Below are 26,421 nucleotides of genomic sequence, written 5' to 3'. Positions count from 1 at the left end.
TGAGCAATGCTTATCACAACTGGAGCCCTGTTTTTCTTTTTGGAACCAACGATAAGGAGAAAGAAAAAGCAGTAAATAATAACAGTAATACAGCTAAGGGCAGTAAAATTTTAAAAAAAGGCTGAGAATCCCTGTCAATCACCCTCCATTGTACAGGAAAACCTATGGAGTGTGGTGCTCATCAAGGTGAAAAGAAAAATAGGCAATACAGAGAGATACAGGAAAGGGGAAATCCAGCTCTTTGGGCCTTTACTACAGCAACAACAACAACAACAAAAACAACAGAGGCAAAACACAGTGCCAAGCAGAGACAGAAAAAAAAAGATTGTGTATAGAAACAGCAGAGCAGGGTGAAGGAGAGAACCAGAGAGCTATAAGTCATTATAAACAGAAAGTGCTTTGAGGAGCAAGTGCTGAGGTAGGGAAATAACGCTGCCACAGCAGAGGTCACGAGGAAATGTGCTCCGGGGGGGACCCCTGGTGCAGAATTCACCCTAGAAAGGGTCAAAGATAGTTACTGCCAAAACAGGTTAGCTATGATTAGTGCATGGGAACAGTTATAGAAGGACTGTGATGGTTAATGTCTGGGATTTTCAAAAGTATTCAGAAAGCTTTTTGTCCTTGACCACTCGAAGCCGTTCATTGTCTTTGCATCCCAGGTTATCGATGGTTTCAACTACAATTCTGAATAAAAAGGATTACGGAGCTGATTATGCTTGCTGCTGTAGCTGAGCTCACCAGCTCTTCTGACTGAGGAGCAGGTAATGTCTTCACGGACAAACATTCCCCCTCTAAAATTTCCGAGCCATGTACTACAGCAGCAAGCTTTCAGCGCTCTTTCAGTATATTTTAACACATTTTTTCTTAAACGACTAGAAGGGAAAATGTGCTTTCCACTATTATTATTACATTACTGAGCCTTCTTTCCATCCACTTCTTTATTTTCTAACTGCTTTAACTTGTTTGAGAACGAGCAGTGCATAAGAGTGCAACTCGCACTTTAACAGACACTCATAAATTTAGGTTTGAATTACACTGCTGGTGCCATGGTGTGCAGCTGCTGGGAGGAAACTAGGCCAGTATATATTAGTTACTGAAAGAAAAGAAAACATTTTTCTGTAACGGTACTGTCAGGTACAATTGACAGGTCAGCATCTCCACTTTCTGAGTATCTATGAAGACACAAAAACCCTCAGCATAGCTGCATTCCAATATTACATAAAAGGAAAACCAACCAACTTATCTTTTCCAGAAAATCTAGTTTCTGAACTTTATGTGATATAACTCCCAGGGCTGCAAAATCAGAATCACACTCATGAGCATACGAAAAATCCAAGTTTTACATTCTGCGATTCATATGCTATTGGCCTTCCCTCTCTTTCCTCCTGCACTGGCCTAAAACCAAGTGTAACCCTGCAGCAGCCTCCAGCCCCAGGCATCCAACAGCAGGCTAAGGGAGCTGCAGGTTAGGACCTGAACTAAAAGAGATCTAAGCTAGACTGACCTTTGAACTCTGCTTGCAGATGTCATCTTGTGGAATCTAAATTTAATCTTCCTAACAGAAGACACAATCCTGCAACCTGGCAGTGAACCTAGGAGGAACTTTGGCTTTTCCCCCAGGATAATGCTTGAACTTGTTACAGGCTTTAAACCTCTCTCTGTGGTAGGGAGAAGGCAGGAGAAGATCCTCGGGGAGTCCAGGTCAGGCCCCTTCAGAAACCATCCACAAGGATGTTAGGAACCAAAGAACAAGTTTCCAGCCATGAATTTTCTGTTCCATGTTCTGCTGGCTGAAAGCTGTAGCTGCTGAAGGAACAGTCTGAAGCGTACCCTTCACCACCCACACATTTCCAGAGTTCTTCAACCTTTTCTCAGCCACTCTGATGCTCCAGGGCATCGCAGCTCCTATGGGTCACAAGTGTCATCTTCCACATTTTGTACAATGCAGGCAGTCTGACAGCGTAGCGAGGGCTGGGTCACACAGCTCTTCCCTGGTCCCTCTTCAGAGCTAGGAACTGCTCAGTGTCTTCCCATCCGAGGAGCCTGACACCCCAGGAATTTGCAGCTTTGAGTTTCTCCTGCCTTTCTCCTCTGCGTGATGGCATTTTCTCTTGGCTATATGGACCTAGTGTAGCCCATGCTGCAGTGGTGTAACTGCAGAGCTGTTACGTGCAGGTACCAGAGACCTTTCTTTTAAATAACGCAATCCCTCACTATTCTTCCTCACTGCTCAGCAAAATTCACTACCTGCTAATCACAAGCTGATTACAAGCTTTTCCTTAGACTACTGATAAACAGAGCAGCGTAAACGGGCCATTTCTCAGTGCCTATTAGGCAAGATAACAATTGAGCACCATGCCAGAACACAAACCAGAGTCAGAACTGCAGGCACTGGGTTTGCAGCCAGCTGAAGACTTCCCCGGTTTCTGCAGTTGCAGGGTTGAGCGCGCCTCATCCCAGCTGCTCACAGCAGCACGCGTATGACGTGAAGGTGTTCTCACCCCCGCCCGACACACAGATCGCCTTCAAAAATAGAGAAGCAGGCTGTCTAGGCACCTAAGAACCGAGCACGGCAAACCTCAGGGCGCGGAGAGGGCGTTAAGGCGCAGCTCTGGCCTGCCTTCCAGGAAACACAACATAAAGCTCAGCCTAAGCTTTGCTGAGTTGCTCCTTCTCAGAGATCCACCGGCAGCTACACCATGGCGAATCCACAAGCAAAAATCCATGTATGTTGTGGTGTACCTGGAAACCCAAAATGAAACTGGGGCTTTATTGTTCACATTGAGAAGCTATTTTTGCCATAAAACGCTTCAGACTAAAGAGGCACTTAAAGGGAGGGTAAAGACACGGACAGTAAGGTAAGGTTAAGTACGTCAGTAAGACACTACCCAGCCTTATCGCTAGGACCCTGTACTGCTCATCTGCCAGCCATCTCCTAACTCACTTTTTCGCAGGGAAAATGTGTTGATGTCTTACCACTTGACTGGGGTGGAATCCTTAGTTAACATTTGCAAATTATTTTTATATCCCCAAGTAAGAGGTTCAATACAAATATGTGACATTATAAAAGAATAGCCCTTATGTCTGAACTTTAGTAGTGCAGAGAAAAATTAATTGCTTTTGGAATAATTTGCTCCTTAGCAAGTCCCTTCTTTAAAGAAAATAATAAAAGACAGACTTTTAAATTTCATTTGCATTTTTGACCACAGAAACGTAAAAGGATATTCAGCTGGAATATTTTAAAGAATGCCAGAGTCTTTCCATTTTAACTTTACCTTTACTGAAAACAGGACAGAGGTCAGTGTTCACTGCAGCAGAAGACGACTTGCTAAAGTGCGAAATCCTTCGCAGAAACGGAGCTTCAGAAAGCACTGTGCTTTGAAATAATATCCTCAATTACGTTTTAAAGTTGCAAGTTAAACAAGATTGCAGATAACAAGTACTTCCAGCCAGCAAAGCCTAAGGATAGGCTGATTTAAAATAACTCCGAACAGTAGCCTGCAGAGATCAGACTACTGCTAGGAAGATATTCCTGGAGGCACTGGGCTTTCTTTTTGAACTACTTTTGAACTAACAACTAACGGGATAGCTTTCTTGCATTCCTCCTTTAAACTAGATACAAGCGAATGGGAGACAATGACAAATGACCTTCAACTTTGACATCTTTTTTTTTTATTATTAAAAAAGAACGGGTTTAATGAATGCCTTTGGGGTTGCACGTTCTCTAGGGCAGATTTCTGCTCTACATCACACCAATATAAATCTAGAATAACGTCAGTGAAATCAATGGAAATATTACACAGACAATTTTGAGCAGAACTGGTTAAAACTGATCTAACTACAAGAAGAGACAAGCAGATATTTTACAATTAGTTAATGGGCGAGGGGAGCACAGCAGTATGCATGCGCTGAAGAGGGTGGTGTTCTGATCAAATTTGCAAGCTGGAGGCTTTAAGGCACGTAACACTGAACTATAAACTACTCCCAAAAATATCTTAAAAATAGTTTTATACAAAAAAGTGCATTTCCTACCCCGTGATACATGAATCCTAAATTAGATTGCAAGTTGCATTTCAGCTTGGTGACAAGAGCCACGATCCAGGTAACTGCTAATCTCGTCCCGACTAAGCGATCTGTTGAGCTTAGCTGCTGTTATGAATTCACATCCATAAACATGGATGTTTATTTCCTCTCCTCATGATATGCCTGGCTTTCTGTTTAAACTGGGAAACATATGGAGAGGTAAAAATTATCATCTGCTGTGAAATGTGCTCTGGGAAGGAACACTAATGTTTCACATTAATGCTGTCTCACATTCACATGCCAGATCCTATTCTAAGTGAACGAAATGGCTCAATAATTGCCTTAAAGCCCTGCTTGACACCCTTGTGACCACAAGTCAACAGTCCTGACCCTACCATTTGCTTCTAAAATTAAAGCATAATAATATTATCTTCGTTTCCAGGGCTCGCCCTTTGTGATATGTACCTGGGCAGATGAAGAACTTTCAGATGTGAAAGATGAGCAGATGCGTATTAAGTAATACTCAAAAGTGCCTTTACATGATGCACGCTTACGACACTGACAGTTCTTCAATTAATCATCATACTTTTGACCTGGAGAACTTCTGTGAATTTGCAGTTTCTTTTCGTTCTGCCTCCAGCCTGCAATAGACTGCACAGACTAATGCAAGCTTGATCAACCAAAGCCAGGTAAGTTACAATAAAATCAATTTTTAAAGCAAAAACTAAATTTTCCCTTCTCTTCACACATTTTTTTTCTGTGTACCCTTATGCCTAGTACATCTTGTGCTTTGATAAGACGCATCTTTCCCACAGAGTTAATTTTGATCACCTACATTCAGCCAGCTGTGTGGCAGCTTTCAAGCTTTGATACATCAGGCTGTAACCTTGACAAACCAGCCAACACACTGCCCAACTCAGCGTGACAGAAACACAAACTCGAATTAAGTATTTGGGACTCAAAGGACCCCAGTTAGGAACAAGCCCTTAGCTGGCAGTCAGGCCCACAGGGCAGTAGTTCATTGAACTAAATGACCAGAACATTCAACAGCATGTCTAAGAATCCTCCTCTCTAAAGAGATAAAATACAAATATTTTTTTCCTCTTTCAAATCATTCTTTGATACTTACTTTCTTTTTAAGGTTTTTGTTGTGGTTTAACCCAGCAGGCAGCCAACCACACAGTCGCTCGCTCACTCGCTCCCCCCCCTCCCACCCGCAGTGGGATGGGGGGGAGAATCGGAAAAAAAAGTAAAATTCATGGATTGAGATAAAGACAGTTTAATAGAACCAAAAAAGAAGGGAAAATAATAATAAGAATAATGATATAATATACAAAATGAGTAATGCACAATGCAATTGCTCACCACTCGCCAAACAATGCCCAAAACAGCGATCGCTACTTCCGGGACCACGTCCCTTATTCATATACTGAGCATGACATCATATGGTATGGAATACCCCATTGGCCAGCTGTCCCGGCTATGCTCCCTCCCAGCCTCTTGTCCACTTGGCAGAGCATGGGAAGCTGAAAAGTCCTTGACTATGTAAGCACTACTTAGAACAACTAAAAACATCAGTGTGTTATCAACATTCTTCTCATACTAAATCCAAAACACAGCACTAGGAAGAAATTTAACTCTATCCCAGCCAAAACCAGGACAGCTTTTCATACTTATCGAAGTAAAAAAAGGCAGCTGTGCTGGGGTGAAGCTTACCATTCAGCTCATCAGGTCAGATGCTTATGCTGTAGTCAGTACAGATCGTACATTTTAGAGGCAAGAACTGAGTCTCTCCCTACAGTCATTCTTATTCCTTTATGTCAATGAATTCAGATAAATGTAAACCTGAATGTAGCCTAAAATTTTTTTCATTGTGGGCACACATCCGGTGTTTTATCAGTTTTGTGCAGCACAAAGTGTTTTCTTCCCTTGACAACAGCTCCTCACTGGTCTCTCTGGGTCAAATAAATCTCCAGAAAGGAAAAGGAAGCATGTTGCTTGGCTTATATATAATTAAAAAGTCGCTGGGTTGACTTCACTTCAAAATGAAAACTGAAAAAACATTTTCCTCACTGAAGGATTAAACATACTAACACGGAGTCTGAAGATTTCTTTTTCCTCACAGCCACCCCCTTCCTTAAAATGCCGTGCCATCCTGAGTAATTACTCTGCACCCCATAAAAAGGAGCTGCAGGGGATCCACAGGGCACTCGCTCCTCTTGGAGCTGAGGTCCTTGGAAAGTGCACCGGAAAAGGTGCACGTGCAAGTTTGAATTTCAACTTTGCCGACTACCTACTGCATTTTATTTAAGGATTTATAAATACATAAAAGTTTGCCAGAAATAAACAAATGCTGTATCAACTGAACTTCCCAAAACCTGCAACTGGATTTGACTTGGTACCAATAAAACCACGATTCTGAGAGCGCTGTAACATTGTTAAGAAAGAACAAAGCTAAATGCTATAAAAATACCTCAGAAAGCCGAAGCACACTTTTTTCCTCAGCCTTGTACCGCACCAGTGTTTTCAGACACCAGCCATTTTTCTTGATTTACCAAGAATTCCCAGTTGTTTCTGCCACTTAAGAATTTCTTGCTCCTGGCCAATTTTTTCCTCTCTTCTGGACCACAGGCAGCAACATCCCTAGACTGTAACTTTGCTTCATAGCCTTGGGCCAGTTACAAAACCATTGGATTGCTGCAGTGAGAGATAAATGATTCTTGGGTACCAGGGAGCAGAAAGGCTAGGGAAAGGCTCTCCAACTAAAGAAAAACAAGCATGCACATCCTCCAGAAATGACAAGAGAAAGGTTGTGGTTTTCTTACACAGGGCGACTAGAAAGGCACTCCAGGAGAGATTCAGCTGTGGAGTGCCCTCTGCCATTGCCAGCTTTATCTTACACAGAAGTCTGTGCCTGTAACAAAAAAGATGCTGCCAGGCGTTCCCTCTTATTTTTTTTCCAAACTCAACGAGCTAAGAAAACCAAAAGGGAGTGTCAGAGGAGGTCTCCCAACCACATCTGGTGTGTATACCAGCCACCAAAAACTGCGGAAATTTCAAGAGCTGATTGAAGGGCTTGAAAAACAGCCTTGCAATGAAAGAGTAAAACAGAATCAGTGAGCTCCTTTAGCAAAGGAGAGGTGGAAAGTTTACTCAATTATTCTGACACACAGAAAAATGGTGGAAGCTTTACTCCTGTGATCCAACAGCTGGACGCTCTTCTAAAAGATGCACTTCCTTGGAAAAGCTGTCTGGTTTGGTGTGTTCAGGATCAGATTGCACAGGCATGGGAAAAGCTATCCTGCTGGACATTCTTCGTCTTCCTTTGCAGCCATAAAACATGCTCTGCCTCTAGATAAATTTAATCTCCTCAAGTCCTAATCATATACTGCCTTCTCTGTGGCACGATGGTTTATTTCTGGGTTGTTTCTATATAATTGTGAGGACCAGCCTGGATTCGTTAATGCAGGGGGACAGAGTGGGGATGAGTACTCCGTATTTCCACTGATAGAAAGGAATGGCTGAATACTAACTCAGACTGCATGGTTATGCTCTTCTTTCCAGTAATAAACATCTACAACACAGCAGAGGAGAACAGATAAAACTGGTGCAGGGAAATGGTATACAATTCAATAAAAGTTACACATTCTTAACTCTAGAAACAGATCACTAACACACTCAACAAATAGGTTTATCCATTCTGCACAGTCTTTAATAGCACACTAGAGAAATGCATTTCCTAGATAAACACATTTTTAAAAAATAACACTAATTTTATTCTGACAATTTTTGTGTTTGTTTTTAAATAGAAAATAAACTGTTACATATTCATTAGACATGGAACAACTCTAAGTGTTGTGCCACACCATTAATGTTTATTTTACTCTGTCTTTTTTTTCTCCTATAAAAAGAAATACAATATTTCAATCCATCGGTTTGTGTTACTAAAATAAAAAGAAAAGAAAAAAACAACAGAAAACATGATAGGTGAAAATGAAATACATAAGGCCTTAATTCAGTGAGTAATAATTTACATAATTTAGTAAAACAGGGCAGGAGTCCTCTCACTGAGGTCAAGAGAAATAATCACATGCTTTAAGTTAGCTATGTACCCATACACCTCGCTGACATTTTCCACCGACTCTTCCTTGGAGGGAGGAGTACTAAAACACTACTATTCCCGGTTGCCCACTCTATCTTTTGCTGGAGGTCAGCTGAGCAACACGATGAGACATATGGTCTTCTCCTAACATAATCTCGTTTATTTGCACAAAATTTGCACCATCAACACTTTACGTGCCAGCCTATGAAAGGGACAGATGAGGTGGACACACACTTCTTTCTGCTAGCACTACTGCGGGTAGTCTCTGGCAGAGGTGCTGAGCACAGTACTCGGAAATCATAACTCGTAAATACAGAAGTTAAAGCCAGTAATTTCTCTGTGTTTGAGCAGCAGCTGAGTGAAATTAATCACCCGGACAAGAAATCAACAGAGTCTGCTAGTGCCCTTTGTCAAATTAGAGTATAAAAGTAAGAAGAAACTGTATACAAAGCAATGCAGCAAAGCAGCAGCTACGTTTAATAGGATCTGGATAACGTTTTACTAAAAGAGCAATCTGCATAGCAAAGATAACAGAGAATTAATCTTGTTTTCTAAATATATTTAGTGTTTGTACACAATGTTCCATTTACACTGGGAATGCGTACTACGTACCTGCAGAACTTGAAACAGTTTTGTTGACCCCTAGAAAAGCCAGCTGCAGGAAATGATTTAATATGAACATACCACTCACGATAGAATAAGTTATGCTAAGGATTTACGGCAATTCAATATAAGCAAAACAAAACACTGCCTTTTGAAGGGCATCATAGAAGACTCTCTTTTCAACTGCTGAAATGAAAATAAATGCCTTTTTTCACATCAGCATACAGTAACAACCTCTCATGCATTTCCACATAAAAGCTTCTTAAGCTTTGAAATGATGTATTTAAGCTAATTGTTTTATGTGCTAACACAAAAAGTAGTAAAAATTGTCCCTTCTCTTTACCACTTCTCAATTAGAATAGTTAATGTATTTTCTTACATGATTACCTAAAATGAGTTCATCTATTTCAAAAATGTAAAAACTGAAATATGCATTTACCTCTTGCCATTCCTTTTCTACCCCCCTCCTTTTAAGCTATAAAATCATGTTCTGAAGCCACTAAAAGTAGCGTGACATCTGTGAAATTACGTATTTTGTTTTTAAAGCATGCACTTAGCTGCAGATCTGACTCTGAAGTACTTAATTCCAAAATATCTAAAATAATCCTATGTCCCAGAGAAATGGCACTAAAGCATTCAGGACCACGTCTTTCTTATGAAAAGGGAGGGGTAAGAAACGGACCAGACACACCTCATCCTTTTCAGTTCTACTTTGTTACCAGCCTTCCCGTCCCCCCAGAAACTACACAGCATTTTTGCTCCATGCTTTCCCAAGTCCCACATGTACCTGGAGAGGAGTTCAAAAGAGAGGATGAGAGAGTTTTAGGTTGCACAGTCTCAAACAGTAGATAAGTTAACGGCATGCAAAGTGGAAAGGCCAGGCGCAGAGCTGTAACCTAAGATGAATACATATGGTAAGAGGAAGGCTATTTTGTAGGCTGTAAAGACATTTGTGTGTTTACACTACAAATTCCATTGCCTCATTTCTCGTCCTACTCATTCTCAGTTACTGTAAACTTCACTGGGACAAGCCACGTAAGCCCTTTTACGGCCCAGAGTTTGAGCATAGGATCGTTTCAGCATCCACAACACACACAGCAATGTGACACGGAAAAGTCTGGGAGAAGCTCCTGCTTTGATTTGACCTCACTTCTTTGAGCTAGAGGTGAGGAGGGAAGAGGATTAAAGTCCAAGACATTCACACCCATAACAAAAACCTTAGGCTTCTCTTGGGCAGCCATGTTAAAACTTTCTCTGAGCCATGGCACTGTCTTCAACACTTCTCCAAACACAGAATTGGAAAAAATATGGTTTCCTTCTTGCAATATAGTCCATTTTTTGTCCTGAGCATTAAAGCATCGACTCCCAATTACCAACTTCTTGCTTTACCTGTTTAACACCTATACAATCTTAGCAGTTGATCTCAGAGACAGTAAGAAAAGATGTGCCATCGCATCACCTAGAGTGGAGACATGAGCATCCAGATGACAAACGTGCTTGTCTGACATGCTCTTAAGGATTGGTGATGTACTTAATCAGATCTCACAAAGAAGCAAATTAAACCCATGGCTATTAGAAACAATGACTGCTTTTTAATAGAGACAGTAATTTTGCCCAAGCTGGCTGAATCCATTCACTGTCTCCATGACTTCCCTCTGGTTGTATATTGTAGTCACACTCTCACATATACACACGTGCACTCTTGCTTTGTCTCTCTAAGGCCTTTTAAACAAAATTAATACTGTTGCCAACTGATTCCTTGACTCTGCCAAGCAAACGGAATGACCCTACCCATTAAAGTCTCAGAGCCATTCACGCTCAGAATAGCAACTTCACCATCTATTACACTAAAAAATAAAATCCTAAGGTATCCCAGAATTTGGGAAGTTATTCAAAGTTTGACTTTATTTTCTTCTAATAAATGTATAAATCAAAAACAGAACTGCAGGGTAAGATGCTAAATGCTTAGTTATTGATGAAGGCGCTCCTAGAATATTTTGCTAATGACTCAGACTTGATTAATATAAAAAAAAAAAAGATCCTATTGATTTTGCTTAAAAAACATTTTAAGAGTGCTCAACGTGCTGGCAGCAGAAATATATTATGAAGCGCACAGGAAAAAATACCATTTAAATAAGGAAGAAAGAGAGCCAGCCAGGCAGAGACATTAGAAGGAGATAAATTATGAAGCCCTTGTCAATCTCATTGAAGCAGCACCAGCACTGGAGGCAGAGTCAGGGCCAGACCATGGGAGCATACTGGTATGGACTAAAGATCGCAAGTCCAAATTCAAGACAGACAATATTCAGCTCGAAAAGCAGGACATGCTTTTCTAGCAGGACTTTCCCCATGAACAATGCTCATTAAAATGAGACAAATCTTTCAGTCTGTGTCACGGATGTATTTTAAATGGTAAATCAGACATGCATATTTTCTGGCCAGAGCAGCATAAAATTCCTATTACCTATCGTTTCTCTCAGCTGGGCACTCGGTACTAACTCTTCTATTAGTCTCAGAAATACTGTATACACACTTTCCCTCACACTCTAAATATCCCTTAATGTTGAGATATTATGACTGTCAATAATCAAGATCCAGTTTGTTCTGGAAAAAACTACATTTTTCTGCGGATATAGCACAATTCTGAAGTCTGGTATTTCAGGGACATGCATGTTAGTAAGAATAAAGAAGTTACAATGAGTATTTCCCTAGGTTCCCATGGGAACACAACACTTACTTCCAGATCTGGATAGTTTCAAGATACTGAGTTAAACACTTATTAAAATATATCTAAAAAACCTATTCCTAGATTTTTCAGTGGCTTCCCGCTTACTACTCATGGGACTAATGGCTCATGGGGAAGAGACTCATTAAAGCACAAGGGTACCTAGGAAAAAGCATGCAAGTGAGGCCGAGCACCTGGGAAAGACACTGGGAAGTAGCCAGAGGAATCTGAATGTTTGAAAAGATAGCTCAACTGTTTAGGGCTGGAACGGGGCTGACACTCATCAGTGGTCATATTGCGTGATTTGTTCATGACTTTATGCATTCTTTACACCTATCTGCTGTCTGCCATAGTTTTGTGTGCTATCCGGCCATTTACAACTACAACCAAACATACTTGCCACCCAACTTGTAAGTGAAATAGCTTCTGTAGTTCAGTACAAGTTATGTGGGGAGAAGTTCATCATTAATTTGAGATAAAGTCGTTCTGCCTTTATTTCTGGAGGTGACAGAACCTAGCATTGGGGAAGATGAGAGGAACTCCAGGAAAAAAGAGTCTAGCTAGAGCTGGTGAAAGTCTCTCTACTTGCTACAGAGGAATAAAAGCATTGAGGGGAGTTGCATTTGTAAATTGAAAGATACCTCCAGTCTTTAGAAACACTATCTACACACCTTATGCAGATTCCTGAATGTGTACAACTGCATTCCTTCTCTCCCTATACTTTTCATATGCCTTAGGACTTGCAGCCTAAATCAAAACTTGCTGATGTCAACAGGATGCTTTCTTTTGATTGCCATTTCACTTCTCTCGAGTGACTAGACTATGGAACAGATACTGTCTTCTCAGGATCACAGATCTGTTAGCAATAATTACAGCAGACCAGTTGCAAGCTAACCTAAAAGCTGATGAAAATATAATTCCCCTTTTGAAATTAAAAATATCAGAGGGTCTTACATGGAATAGCAAGAAAGCCATGCTAAGCTTAAACAAACAGATGAGATAAAAAATGTGCCAGACACTTATAACACTGTATACAAATGTACCCTATTAATAGAAAGATCTCTCAATTGCACTAAATTTTAAAGAAACAAATCCCCGTAGATGAAACAAGAACACTAATAGAATTACATCTACTGGGCTATTTTTAAAAGAGCAGAAAGATAAAGAAAATGAGAACTTAATCCAGAAGACCACTGGGATAACATAAACTAGGTTCCTGGAAAAAAACAGATTTAGACAATAAAAGAAGCTGTGTTTCAATCAAAGTTTTTGATCATTCAGGACAAGTATACTGGAAAATGACATTTTCTGCTTTATTTGATTTCTTTAGGAAATAATCTCTTTCTTCTCTGTTCCTACCCAAAGTACCAAAAAACCCACTCTGGAAAGAAACAACTAAAATTTCCCACTGTTCTCTCACTGAACACAGCTCTTTCCTCCCATCTCTGAAATCAAAATTTCTTACAATGGTTACTTCATCCATATTGTACATTAAATATGTTGCTGCTACAGTGCTTTAACATTTCAATTTCCTTGTGATATTTTCAATATTTCCCTTAAGTTCCTTATAAGAATATACAAAACAAGAAAACTGTCTGTTTACTGAACAATAAAACATAAACTCTATCCTCTCTCTAAACAAAAGCTTCATTAATCTTGCACAGACTTCAGTTTCTTATTTTATAGAAAACAAAAAACGCTATAGATATCTGGAAAGGTATCCTGCAATGAGAAACTTCAGGATATTTATTTCATTTCTTAGGTTGAAAGTAAGGTTGGAACTTGATCATTTCACTTAATACCAGCACACAGAGAAATTACTTTTTGTAAGGTGCAGACAAAAGACATAAAATGCAGCATGTGGAGATTCAAGTCAAGTTGGGAATAAAACACAACTTCTTTTAAGCAACAGAGGTAATTAGCTACCAAGATAACTTACCATTGAAAGTAGCGAGTCCATTAACACAGAGTATTAAATTAAATTTTCATGTCTCTCTGTAAAAGTTACACCCTAGTATAAGCACAAACTCTTGGCTTTACAGCATTCAGTCACTCAGAGTAAGAGAGTCAAGTCCCTGTACTCCAGAACCAAAAGCTTATAAAGCCGCAGCAGGCCACTTGGTCAGCAGCAGCATAAAACTATAACAGCAGCCAGTCCATTCCTCTTTGGTGACATTTCAGTGACAATTTCAAAAGCAAGGCTTTCTCTCAGATATCAGTACATATTCAAACTACTCCTCATGTTCCTCATTATGACAAGAGGAAAATAGAGCCGCTACTGACTTGTATGGGGACACACAGGGAAGTCCTTTTAGGGTAGTCCATTACACACACAGAAAAAAACTAGGGTGCTTTCTAGCATTCTCAAACCACTGTCTTTTAGTCATTTTGAAAATCCCAAGGGAAGCAGTGGTGAGAAATAATCAGTGCAATCAAATTCTGCTGACTACATGAACTGCGGAACAGGCCCTCGCTGCCCCAGTGAATTAAAATGGTTTCAGCAAGGATCCTTGATGGTGGATCCCTCTGTTGCCCATACAACTTCTAGTCAGGACCAAATCAGTCAATCCCAGAAGCACATCAGCCTTCTACCCAATCCATGGGAGACAGCTCAAGCAATACCCAGATGGTAAAAGTAAAGTCCATAAGCCCTATGAAGGGCACAACAATTAACTATACTTTAAATTATGGATGGTCACCAACTGGGACGTTGTACCAGAATAAGATATGTACACCTGTAATGACTCTTCAGAGCATTTGTTATCAAACAGTTATCTTCGGGGATTGTTTATACTTAAAACTATTCGCTTATACTGATATTTCAGACTTAACGTAAAATATTAGCATCTACATTTAATGCATTATGGATAACATTTGACTGAAAGAACAATCTGCATAGGAGAAACCACAGTAAAATGGACATATCCTGAAACGGATTTCAAGAAAGCAAATTGCCACACCACATTCTTATATAAGCTATGACAGTCTTGTCACCATGGTATTTCAGGATTTGATTACCAGCTATAAAGAAAAAAAGATTTTTTTTTTTTTTTGGAGCACATTTATCAAACCTTAATGTTTATAGTTTTTTATTGGGGAATTAGCAACAACAGCTATATTGCACCCTGCAAGTTCTTTAAAAGTTTGTGAAGATTTGACATCGCTGGCAGATCCATTTACAGTGTGCAGGAAGGAAAATAACAGATCAGCAAACAGCAAGCGCTGGATATTTTCAGTGCATGTTCTAACCCCAGAAAACAAAAGAACCATTTTTCTTGCACTGCAGTTTGTCACCCTCCCAGTACAGACTTGTAAATTTACAAAGGAGGCGAGACAATCCCAATCCAATCTTAAAATGTCTCAATCATTCAGTCTTTTTCCTTGACCCAACTTATCACTTATCTTCACAGCTCACAGCAGTTTCACCAGGATGCTCTGTCTTCAATTTTTTATGAGATGGCTCTCCTGGGAGAAGAGACGTGCAATGCTCTAAGGATCGTGCAATTTCATCAATTGTCCATTTGTCTTCATAAAGGGCATGCTCCTCTAGTGTAAATGGCCCATGTTTGGTTCGGGTCAGCTCTTGCATAGTGGCACAGGTAGAGAGTTCTACAGTAAAGGAGAAAAGAGGATTTAGAAAAAGTGCATGATCAAGTTGAACTATTTGCAACTCACTTAAAATGTGTTTTTACATGTAGCCTTCTACACTATTCTGCTTTGGTTGAGAAGGAAGTTTATGAAGATTCATCACTCATTTACATCTTCTAAAATCTGAGGCAAGGAATTCCTTTGATTTCAATAGATCTCCAATGTAGTGAAGAGTTCAAAATCTGACAGTAAGTTGTCAAAAGGTTTTCCAGATTTAAATCAGAATGAAAAGAGACGAAATAATGACATAAGATAGAAGCAGAACATTCTGTATTCACAAGTGACTTAAAAGACCATGTACTATTTTTCAACAGACTTTGAGGCCTTAGGACTTCTCACCTTCAAGAAGGATTTTTGACATTTTTATCCTGTGCCACCTATCAGGACAATATAAACTAACATAAGGAAAAATAAAAATTATAAACAAATGCTCTGCTATGTTAAATACCAGTAGGACAGAATTACATAAGGAAGGGCTACAAAACGTAACAGCAACCAGAGCTGACTTGTAAGCGTACAGGTATACGAAAATATTCTCTCCCATCCTTTCTGATGCAGAAAGATTTTTACTGCATTTTAGATTTTTAAAAAGAAACCAGCTGAGGACAGACTTTATCTTGGTTTGTCATTAAAGGACTAAACATAAGCCAGTATGCTCAGAAGGTAGTAACAGAAAGAGAATCTTTGACTTGCCTAAGCACAAATAACAACATTGAAATTCATAGGGTTATCCCACATAACTTGCTTTGTTGATCTGCAAATGTATTATTTAAAAAAAAAATTGCAATAGATTATCTGTTCTCCATCATGCAGTTTGACAGATATAGAGCACAAGACAAATAACCCTGTGGGAAAGCAAAACCATTCAGTTCAGGTAAAGGAGAAAGAAAACATCAGAAAAATCATCACAAATGTAGAAGTCTTTCCAGCGGATGGGGTTTATTATGTGCATGGTAATGTTCTGTGCAATCTGTTTTCAAAATGTGATGAATAATGTTTAAAAAGACAGTATCTTTCTTCTTCTCACCCTTAATCTGAGTTAGCTTTAACATACGGAGGAGGAAAAAAAAAAATCCCCACCTTGCCTTGTATTATCTTGCTCAGTGCTATTACTTGCTCCATTTTTATCCCCCAGCCCCCAAGGTCCTCTAGCAATTATTTAGCCTTCATTCCCCCATGCTCCCAAGGAAAACACCTTAGTATATAAAAACAAGTGATAGCACTACAATTCTGCAAAATAACACATAGGTCTGGTCACTGGAGATATAGAAAATGACAAAATTTTTCCATAAACAAACATATTCATTCCTTAAACTGTCATGGGTTTTTTTCATGCCTACCTTTGCCAATGTCACTGACCAGGCTCCTGACATAAAAGCCACCACCACATTCAACATCTGGAATGTTAACAGTGACATGGTAAATTGCCAGTGCAATGTGAAATCTACTTTACATAGAAACCATGCCCCCACATAAATGTAAAATGCGCTAAGCAAACAACCCAGTGATAAAATATTTATAGGATGCAACATCAATTATTCATCCTGTAACATATGTGCGGGTGAGATTGCTAAGCCAGACAGGAGGGAAAGCAAATACAATGGCAACTGAACCAACTGACTAGAAATTAAGTACTTGCTGTGGTATGTTAACAAATGCTAAAGTCCTATTTATTTTAAAGGTTTCAGAAGGTTGTTTCGTATTTCTAATGATGAAAATGTATTTCACACATAGTCTAAACTGACTATCAATGCTTTTAAGATACTGCACACAGGCAATAAAATTTTGAAATCCACCTTTAACTTTCCCTGCTCTTTCAGCCCTCCCCTTCCCTCTCTGCCAGTGATCAGCTGCTAGTCACCCAACCATACAGTAAGGGCTGAGGTAACACAGCACTGAGTTCTGTCACTCATACCTGCTCATCATATAACATTTGGTCCATCAGAGGACTATGGGTCAACTAGGTAGCTGATCAATGCAAGACATTAGCTTGACCTCCCAGTAGCATCAAACATTTACAACAGTCTTTTTGGTTTATTTATTAGTGTGCTTCTTAATGTACTACCCAAGTTTCTTCATGTATGACAGAAGGAAGAAAAGATCCTGCCTCCTCAACCAAGAAAGAGGCCTGACAGTAACCAATACTGGTCCTTGCTGCGCCCTGGGAGAGATGCCAGCAGGTCCGGGCATCTGGGTAAAAGAATGGGCAAAGTGAAGTAAGCAGACCGGAGAAAGGAGTGAGCTGGAGGTTGCAAAATCATGGACAGATGCAAATAATCCCCTGACCAGCCTCTCAGAATTTTACTTCACAGAAAGATTATATGTAATCAGCTTAACTTAAAACCAAAATACAGTGCTTTTACTGCAAAGTGAAAGTCTCTGCACATGGGCTCACACCAAAGCTGAGGGAAATGAAACCCATTTCACTATCTTATTGCCATTCTGAGTGTAAATAAGCACTAACAAGCTGGGAGCACCACTCTATGTAATAATCTTTGGCCTTTACCCAGTGTGAACAGTGGTGGCTGGAACTGTTGGAGAGAGAGGCTGTACACTCTTACTGGCCGAGCGGGCTTTGCTTCAACTGCTTCTCCTCTCTTCATCAGAGTTGATAGCCTTTCTCCACCCTTCTTCAAAGCAGAATAGCTGATCAGATAGAGCATGAAAATGTGTGTCATACAGTCATAATAGAACAAGCTTCCCATCCTCCAGATCCTGTTAATATTGTGCTACAGTAGCGTACATTTTACCCTTCTAATCCTCTCCAAGTGCTCACAAAAAAACCCCACAACCTAGTAAGCGCTTCTGAAACCTCTTAGACACAGAATCGTCTCATTCGCCAGTAGCTATGTAAACTGGAAAACAAGAGACGCTCTTGTATTTATCTCTTGCTATACAGATTTAAAAGTGTTTCATCACTCAGTTTGTAGCTTATGAAAAAAAAGGGTTTCTATAAGGGGTACAACACTTGCAGCTGCCTCTAACATACAGTCTCTCAGAAGTCTGCAGGGCGTACTCTGATTCAGTGCTATGTTGAGCTGAGCACTGGGAGCTGCTCAGGCAACTCCTGTAATTCTGCCTTGCACCTTTACTCGTCTCACACCAGGGTCTTCCCTGAACAGCAACTGCCAAGTTATGTAGCCTTGTTCTAGTGTGTTTAGGGGACCACTAAAGAACAACAACAACAACAACAACAACTTTCACTGATTACATGAAACTTTATCCAAAGCTCCAACTTTGGTCTTGACAGAAAGATGACCATAGAAAAATCAAAAAAGGTCTTGCTCAAATTAGCAGAGGGTAATTTGAAACAGGTCACATGAAGCAGAACACCTACTGAATTACTGACCTTACAGGGCTCACACTGGAACCACAGTAACTGACCCATTGCAAATGCAAAGGAAAGCATGTTAGCTTAAATCACCATAAAAGCCATCTGTCACAAGCTAAGGGCTTACACGTTGCCAGCTACTATGGCTCACCTGACTAGAAGAAATTTGCTAAGCTACGGAAGCTCAGTCACTAATCACTCATTCATATTCTAAGTTTTCAGAAAACTAATTCGAAGTCATTTAAGGCACTTCCATACAGATGTCAGTAAGCTCCCCCTTACCCCGCAACTAAAATTAAAGACTTGGAGCTTTGCTTTCTTGTTGGAAGACAGGATAGAAGCCACCAAGCCCTGCAAAGCTGTTTAAGACTGCTTTACATTTACCATAAAAAAAAAAAAAACAACAACAAACTCCAGGTTACCATTTGTGCTTGATGTTCAAATGGGCATGACCTGCAGTTGCAAATGTTAAACTCCTACGTCTGCCTGGCCTCTATCCTCTTGCCAAAAGGTGTCTTTTTATTTCTGAAAGAACTGACTTCTGTTGGCAAGTCCCGACAGCTGCACACAACTGCCAGGAGCGTCTGAATATTGTAGAACTTACAGTGGAGGAACCTGCATTATGTCCCCTGTGAACTTTTGCAGCACATTTTCAAGATCTCCTTTTGTTATCTGGTCTGTAGAAAGAAAACAGTAAGTATGTTAGCATTGATTATTCACATGGCACTAATCAAAATCAATCATGTTCTGCAAACGTACAAATAAGAGGTCCCTCTCGTCTGAATTTAGATTGGGTGAAAAATACCAAAGAAAAGAGATAAAAAACAGAATGTAGGCAGGAGTGCAAATTATCACAAAAAGAGTGGAACAAACTGTCCAAGGTGATTAAGACAGCCTGGATGCTTTCAGAAGGGCAGAAATCCTAATATACACGCTTTTCTTTTGCAATTTCTCTCTCTTGGGACTGCAAATTAATTTTTCTCGGGAACTATGCAAAAACTACAAAATTTGCCCTATTCTATTTTTTCTTAAAGGACCAAAAAGAATAAAATGCTCATCTAACCTTGGCAACTTCTCTTTAAGAGTACCTAAATGCGGGGAAAAATACAACAGATTGTTAGAGAACAAAAGCATTGTGGTTTTTTCCTAGCGAAGAAAAAGACTGCATCTGGAACAACACATCAAATTTCCGTATCAAACAACTAACCTGCAAACGCACACCAGGGTATTATTATATATTAAGTAAGGCAATTTTATTGAAGAAATCCTGTAAAAGAAAGATAGCTGCTTTAGGCAATCTACTCTCTTTTAAGAGTACACATACACATCTGTCCCATTTTTATTAGAAGGCTATAACTTAAGTAGCTGATTGCATTGGTCCTTTGAAATACTATTCAATAGAGATGATATTCGTCCCTAATTTGTTTAGAGAGTACAAACATAAGATCTGTAATCACAATGCACTTCAGTGCATTTCTACAGTCTAGGAGTTGACTAGTCCTGCTTCTCATAAGTTATATTCAATTAGTGTCACCCTGCTAAGTCAACAGCATCCTGGAAACAAACCAACCAAATTTATTTATTGAGCCTTAAGATCTAAGCATAAGTGTCACTTGGGGTTCTCTTTCAATTTTCACCCCATAAACTGCATTTGTGGCTAGGGCATTTAATGAGACACCTGAGTTCAGTTCCTGCTCTGATCTCATATTCCCCTGATTGACAGGTTACATCTAGCCTCTGAGGAAATCACTCATGCTATAGGCAATCTCTACCTCGGGAAAAAAAACAAAATAATCCCCATGTGAGGAATGATGTATTAAGCCATTAACAAACAAAGTTGTATGGTGTGCTATCAACGTAAATATTTACAGATGCGTTTGCTAAGATCTAAAATAAATCATATTTATCTTCTGGATACATCATGGCACAAGCTGACTAGTATTACACTCCGAAAACCTAAAACCATGTGCTGTGCTTTTTTGGTTTTTTTCAGCATGTACTGCCTTTGTGTTAATGGACTGTATTGGATTCTTGCCCTCTCCTAGAATAACACACAAGCTGGTGGAGCTTTCATCCAGCTTTCTGTCATAAAGAATGCACTATTAGTTTCATCCCAAACAAACAGTTCCACTATGTCTAAATTGTGTATTTGTCCCAGGCATCTGTTTGGACTCGTGGCTCTGCAGGGCACAGCCCACACTGTGAACCAGCTCCGTCACTGCCTTCCAACTCCCGCAGTCATTACATCCACAGCGTAGGTGGGGGGAATGCAGTCCTGCTGCCCAGGAGAACTGGTTCCCTTCAGGCCCTCAGCCCACCAGTCTCCCTCACCCAGCTGTGGCCTTGGGTTTAGTAGGTTAACAGCTTGCTGGCCAGCAAGTTTAGGACAGCATTTGGACTCAACCCTCCATCAAGCGTGAAATATGCACATACCCATAAAAGCTAATTAGTATCAACAGTCCCAAAACTTTCCCCATTTGACTTTCCTTCTCCACTCCCTGAGAGTAAGGGGTTGAAAGATGTTTTTGCAGCACACATCTGTCATTGCCCTTGCTACCAAGAGTTAGCCTTCCTCCCAATATCCTCATCGCAAATACCAAATATCCTCATCTGCTGTATCACAGACTGTAAGTTTTTGCTAGAAGTTGGACTTAAACTGCAGCTCTGTGTCCTTCCAGGGAGGGGTGTGGAGGCTGCCACCCTGTTTCACAATTATTTCAGTGAGGATTGTTGAGCTTTGGCCCTCAGGATGATTGCATCCAGTCCCCAGGAATGACGACAGCCTTAGCTTAGAACAAAATGATTGTACCTGCTCTGTGAGTACACTATTTGGAATACATTCAAGTCAACACTATTTTCTAAATTTTTTCCTAAGCCTTTAGACTGACAGTGCGGTTATGTGATTTCTGCACAGGCTATGCAGTGTCTTCCAGTGGACCATTCCCTACGATTCTATGCGCATCCCAAAGCACCCAAAACTTCTGGCCTCCAATGCTTCTAAAAACATTTAGTATAAGCCTATTAGATTCTAACACAAAGATTTTAAAGAACAGTTGTGCTGCTGAACACTGGTGACTGTTGATTGATTTTCCTGCTATAATCATAAAGGAAGTTAAATAAAGTTACCAAACCAGAAGGTGCCAATCGTGCCACAACCTCAAGAAGCCTCCATTGAAGGGTGATATTGCCCTGCGCTCGTTAACAAACTACACCAAAACAGAACACAAAAATTACCCATGACAGTCCAACAGAACTATAGCAGATAACCTCAACTCAATCTAGGCCAGCACAAATTATTCGCAAACAGACAAGCAGAACGCTGAAAGGACTACTTTTTCCAAATTATTCAGGTAGTGCTATTAAATACATATTTCAGCATAATCAGCAGAGATCTGCAGAAAATCCTCGTGAATTTTGTTCTCCATGTCTGGATACAGTCTGTAGGCAGCTGGGAAGAAGTGCGTTTCAGAATACACACTCCTGTGCGTAGTTACAAACATTAAAAAAAGGGCAATAAACATTAATGTTCTCAAGAAAGCATCAGAGGAAAGCGAAACGCTACTTGCTTCCAAAATCAGCATATGATAGCCTAGGAGCAGTATGAAACCATAACCTAATTTCATGTGGAAATGCAAATTCATTGTCTGATAAGAACCAAACAAAAAACTATGAGAAGTTCAGGAGGGGTTAAACCCAAGGAGCTCTCTTCAGTACATCCTTTCACTGCAACTAACTGTAATACACAACAGTTTGCTTTCTAAACTGTCTAGGGACACTTTAAGGACTAAAATGTAACACCTTCTTATAGTTAATATAGCAGGCAACTTTCTGCAGGCACTTTCCTCTTGAATGACTCCACTGGACCACAAGAAGAGTTTTATATATCTTGCAAGCTGGTTTACTGCCCCTTCTCTGCACTAAGGCCCAATCTTGGATGCTGCTGGCACTGCAGGATTTATATTCCCTAGCAGATGCTCTGCTTCTGCCAGGATCCTTCTAGCTGTCAAAGGAAAGCTGAAATTCAGCTCAAATATCAGGTTTGTCTGTTCTTGGAGAACCAATTGGGATTAGGGATGGTGGGCTACTCAGAGAATCATGCAGAAAACCAAGCTGCTTTGGAGAAGACACTGGAATATAGAAATACCTGCTTTATCAGAAGAGGAGGAAGGAAGGAAATACAAAACACATAGGTAGTATGGAGAAAAAAGAGGAGTATGCATGTTCTCTCGTTCTTCTTTCTGAAGAATTCAATTCTGACTGATATGCACTAACATGGAAAGCAACTGAGACCAATTTCACGAGCATTTCTTTCAGCTGTCAGCTTCAGCAAAAGGAAACTTTGTCCAGCACCCAAAACTGCACTGCCCCAGCAATGCCAATACTGCTTTTCACGAGACCGCATGATGAACTGGATCATGCAACTGGTCTCAGTTTAAAAAGATAAGCAACTCAAAAAAAGGGGGTATTTTTAACCCAAATCAGTTCCCCAAGCACACAGTCTAACAGAAGGCTAAACCACCATAACAGAGGAGGAGGTGCAGAGGAGGGAACTACTGTAACAAGAGCTGCCAGTGAAAGAAAGGCACATGAAAACAACACTCCAAATTCTGTCTGCAGTAAACAATACAAAATAAAAAAAAGCAAGACTAGTGTCGCAAGAACACTTTCTTTTTAATTAATCGACCATGGGAGTTGCATCTACTTGAAATGATATTTCACAGTTTATATGTAAGCAAGTATCTACAATGAATACTACTCAGTGCAATAGAACCACAGCATTCCACTTTCTTGTTTTTTATGTACACCTCCCTGAAAGTGTTCTCCAACCATCATCAAGTGTTGGCAACTCTAACACTGTGTGGATGCTCAGTCCTTCAGAAGCTTAGAGAGAGAGACTTAGAACTTGATCCTGAAGCAGAAGCAAATGATCCAACTGAATACATTACCTAGTAAATAATACTATTTAGAATGATCCATCAAGTTACTGTGGACAAGAAACTCACATTTGCCTGCCTTGTGCAAAAAGAAACACTGCAAAAGAAAGGAGATTGGCGATGAGGGGTGGAATCCAGGCTACCTTTTTCTTCCTGCTATTAAAAAAACGATAATTTACTTCATGTACCTATTACCAGGTACCACAAACAGTGTGGGACCTGTAAGAGTTGCTAAGCAACCAGTCATCTATTGGGTTTTTTCACTTTTTTCCCCAGGTTGTGAAAGAACTAACGGCAAATACATTCGGTGTGTCCCTGGTTAGGCCAACATTGTTTCTAAGACGCCCTGGGTATTGTGGAATGTCCACTCCAACAAAGCCACAGTCAGGATTAGTTCTGAAGCCTTAAACTCTTGCACTGTGCTCCATGGGTCAGAAAAGTTCATTTATTAAAGTTGCTAGGACACGGACTGCAAGCAAGAGCAAGATTTGGTAGGTGAACATATGTAGAAAGTAGTTTATGCCATCCTCATTTTATGTTGAGCAGTGTGTAGTTAAAGGGGCGGCCTAGAGGGAAGATCTTAAGTACTTTATTCATCCACCGGCCTTGAAGGGTGTTACTAAAAGAGCACTCATGGGACTATACACTGAAAGAGGAAAATTTTACTGGACACAGCACGTCATTTGTCAGCCTGTCAAAGATTTAAAATGACACAGTCCTGCCCAATTCTATTTTCTCCTTCCTAATCTAATGCCTGGTTTGTTTTTTTCCAACAGAAATGCACACTTGCACTGGACGTAATTGCATGAAGCTGGTCTGAATTATACAAGCACTGAAGTTGAAGATGAAATAATCTTAGTTTGATTTCACATTTAAACTTAATTCACAGAGTCCCAAACATCTCTTCCGCTTTCCTATGATAAAGACCATTTATGCCTTCAAATTACATCAAGTATATGATACATTTATGCTTACCATAAGGTTTTTCTTCAGTTACTTTTCCTGTAGCATCTAATGTATCAGTAGCTTTGCCCAGTAGTCCAATGGCAGTGTACTTCTGGGAAGGAAAAAGAGAGATTAGTGAGTCAGGTCTTCAAGGTTGTTTCTTTTTTCGTTTTTTTTTTCTTTTTTTTTTTTTTTTCTTTTTTTTTTTTTTTCTTTTTTTTTTTTAATAAAGACTGCAAGTACCAAGTACTTCAAATCAGGACAGGAAGAATACTATCTGAATAGTCAATCCAGCAACTTTGGGTAAGCAAAAGTAAAGATGAAAAGACATGGAACTAAACAAAAATTAAATCCTGCATTACATGCACCTATGATTTCAGTTTTAGCAACCCCAGGAAGAAGCAACATGGAATCTAATTTTTACTATAAATACATCAATACCATAAAGAAAATAATAGGGTGGTAAAATCAAAGTCTCTGTGGGATGTCACGTCACTGTTGAAGCAAGGCACATAGAGTACCTGTCACACACTTTTCTGTTCCTTCACAATTTAAAAAAAAAAAAAAAAAAGACACAAAGACCTTTACTTGTGAAAGCAAAACACCAACTTCCAAGGCAAAGCATTACAACAGTTCTGCCATGAAATGCAGTGATATGTAATAGCCTAAAGCTGCAGTTTTGAGCATCTGGAATCTGGTAATGACCCTGCGACCAGCACAAGGAGTGCAAGGCCACTGAGTGACATCTCTGCTCGTCATGGGTTCTCCAAATATTTCTGTTACAGAGTTTTTCCTTACACAGTTCTTCTCTAAAGAATTCTTCAGTGTAGCTTGCAAGAAGGAATTAACCTGTTCCCAGGCCAGTAGCCCTTGTCCTCATTGCATTTCACCTAATGTCCTTCTCTTCCACATTTTTACCCTGAGTACTGCATACGGCAGAAACTGCTGAAGCTGACAGAAGGCTTCCCATGAAGCAGCTGCCCCACGTCTTTTCACAAGGCTGCCAACACATGAAGAACTCACTCTGTAACATGAGTTTGGGCCAAGTTCAGAGATACGTTCAGGTATTAAAATCTGCAGTTTGACCCACTGCCTATCCCATTCCATCCCATTTCCCTCAGCCCTATGTTAAGCCCAGGGGCCTTCAAAGTAAAGCATTTATATAGCCTGGGAGAGAAAAATCAAGGTGTTCCACATGCCTAATTCCCAGTAAGGTTTCAATAAACTTACTCCCAACTGAGCTAATACATCCTTTTACAACTTTGTTGAAATTTGTATCTTCTAGAAGTTGGTTGACCAAATTCTACTGGAACGCATCCAAACAGGTATAAGCACTAACATTTTACTCTTTGATGCAATGCATCCTTTTTCATGTACTTGCAAAGTACAAACAAGCTTATGTAATAATAGTGTAGGCATATAAATCACACCTACAAAATGGGACTACTAAGACATGCCTTGATTTTGTTCCGCGTGACAACCTGCCACTTGAATATATTTCTTCAAGCAACTGCCACGAAATGGAAGCAGCAGGAATAGTCAGACAAAAGGCAGTGAGTGCAGACTTTAATATAAAAATAACCGTATTCTTTGCTTACCACATTAAGGCTACCTTTTTCCTAAATAATGCAGATGTCTGAATCCCCTGACAACTCTCCAAAATTAGGCATTTTAAAATCAAATTCTTGAAGTTTACAAGTTTTGAAATGCATGGAAAAGAAATGAAAAGAAGAATAGATGAAGGCTGCTCCACAACAAATATTTAAATAAACTTTAAAAGTATATTATCTGCTTTCAGGACCATAAAATTGCCTGCTTTCCAAGACATTTAATGATCTAGTTTTTAACTTTTAATAGCATAGCTAGAAAGAGACACTATTCAGCCAACTATTCTAGGGGTTAATAAAAACATGTGAGCAGATCTTCATAATTCTAGCATGATGAATGATCTCAGCAGTTCAGTAGAACTCTAAATCTGAAAGTTTGAGACACCACACACTGTCTTCAGATGTTTGCAAATCGAAGTACTAATACCACTTCAGTTTGAATTACTTTCTTCCTCTTAATTCCGATTTTGGCTATCTTGCTTCAGGCTGTCTGTTAAAATAGC

The 26,421-nt window shown here is 39.8% G+C and overlaps 1 protein-coding gene across 1 annotated transcript in view; it reads right to left on the bottom strand.

Annotated features, from left to right (window-relative positions):
* Nucleotides 1-7,876: 7,876 nt before the first annotated feature.
* Nucleotides 7,877-26,421, bottom strand: part of TRUB1 (TruB pseudouridine synthase family member 1) — a 35,309-nt gene continuing 16,764 nt past the window's right edge. The window contains 6 exon segments of the mRNA XM_075155133.1: nucleotides 7,877-14,858; nucleotides 14,860-15,062; nucleotides 16,442-16,498; nucleotides 17,608-17,747; nucleotides 19,037-19,109; nucleotides 24,342-24,423. Of these exon segments, the coding sequence (XP_075011234.1) occupies nucleotides 14,814-14,858; nucleotides 14,860-15,062; nucleotides 16,442-16,498; nucleotides 17,608-17,747; nucleotides 19,037-19,109; nucleotides 24,342-24,423 (600 nt within the window). The 3' untranslated portion in view covers nucleotides 7,877-14,813.

The sequence above is a fragment of the Calonectris borealis genome, chromosome 7, assembly GCF_964195595.1.
Source record: "Calonectris borealis chromosome 7, bCalBor7.hap1.2, whole genome shotgun sequence".
Taxonomy (NCBI): domain Eukaryota; kingdom Metazoa; phylum Chordata; class Aves; order Procellariiformes; family Procellariidae; genus Calonectris; species Calonectris borealis.
The sequence above is the reverse complement of the archived record's forward strand: the minus strand, read 5'-3'. Positions and strand labels throughout refer to the sequence as shown.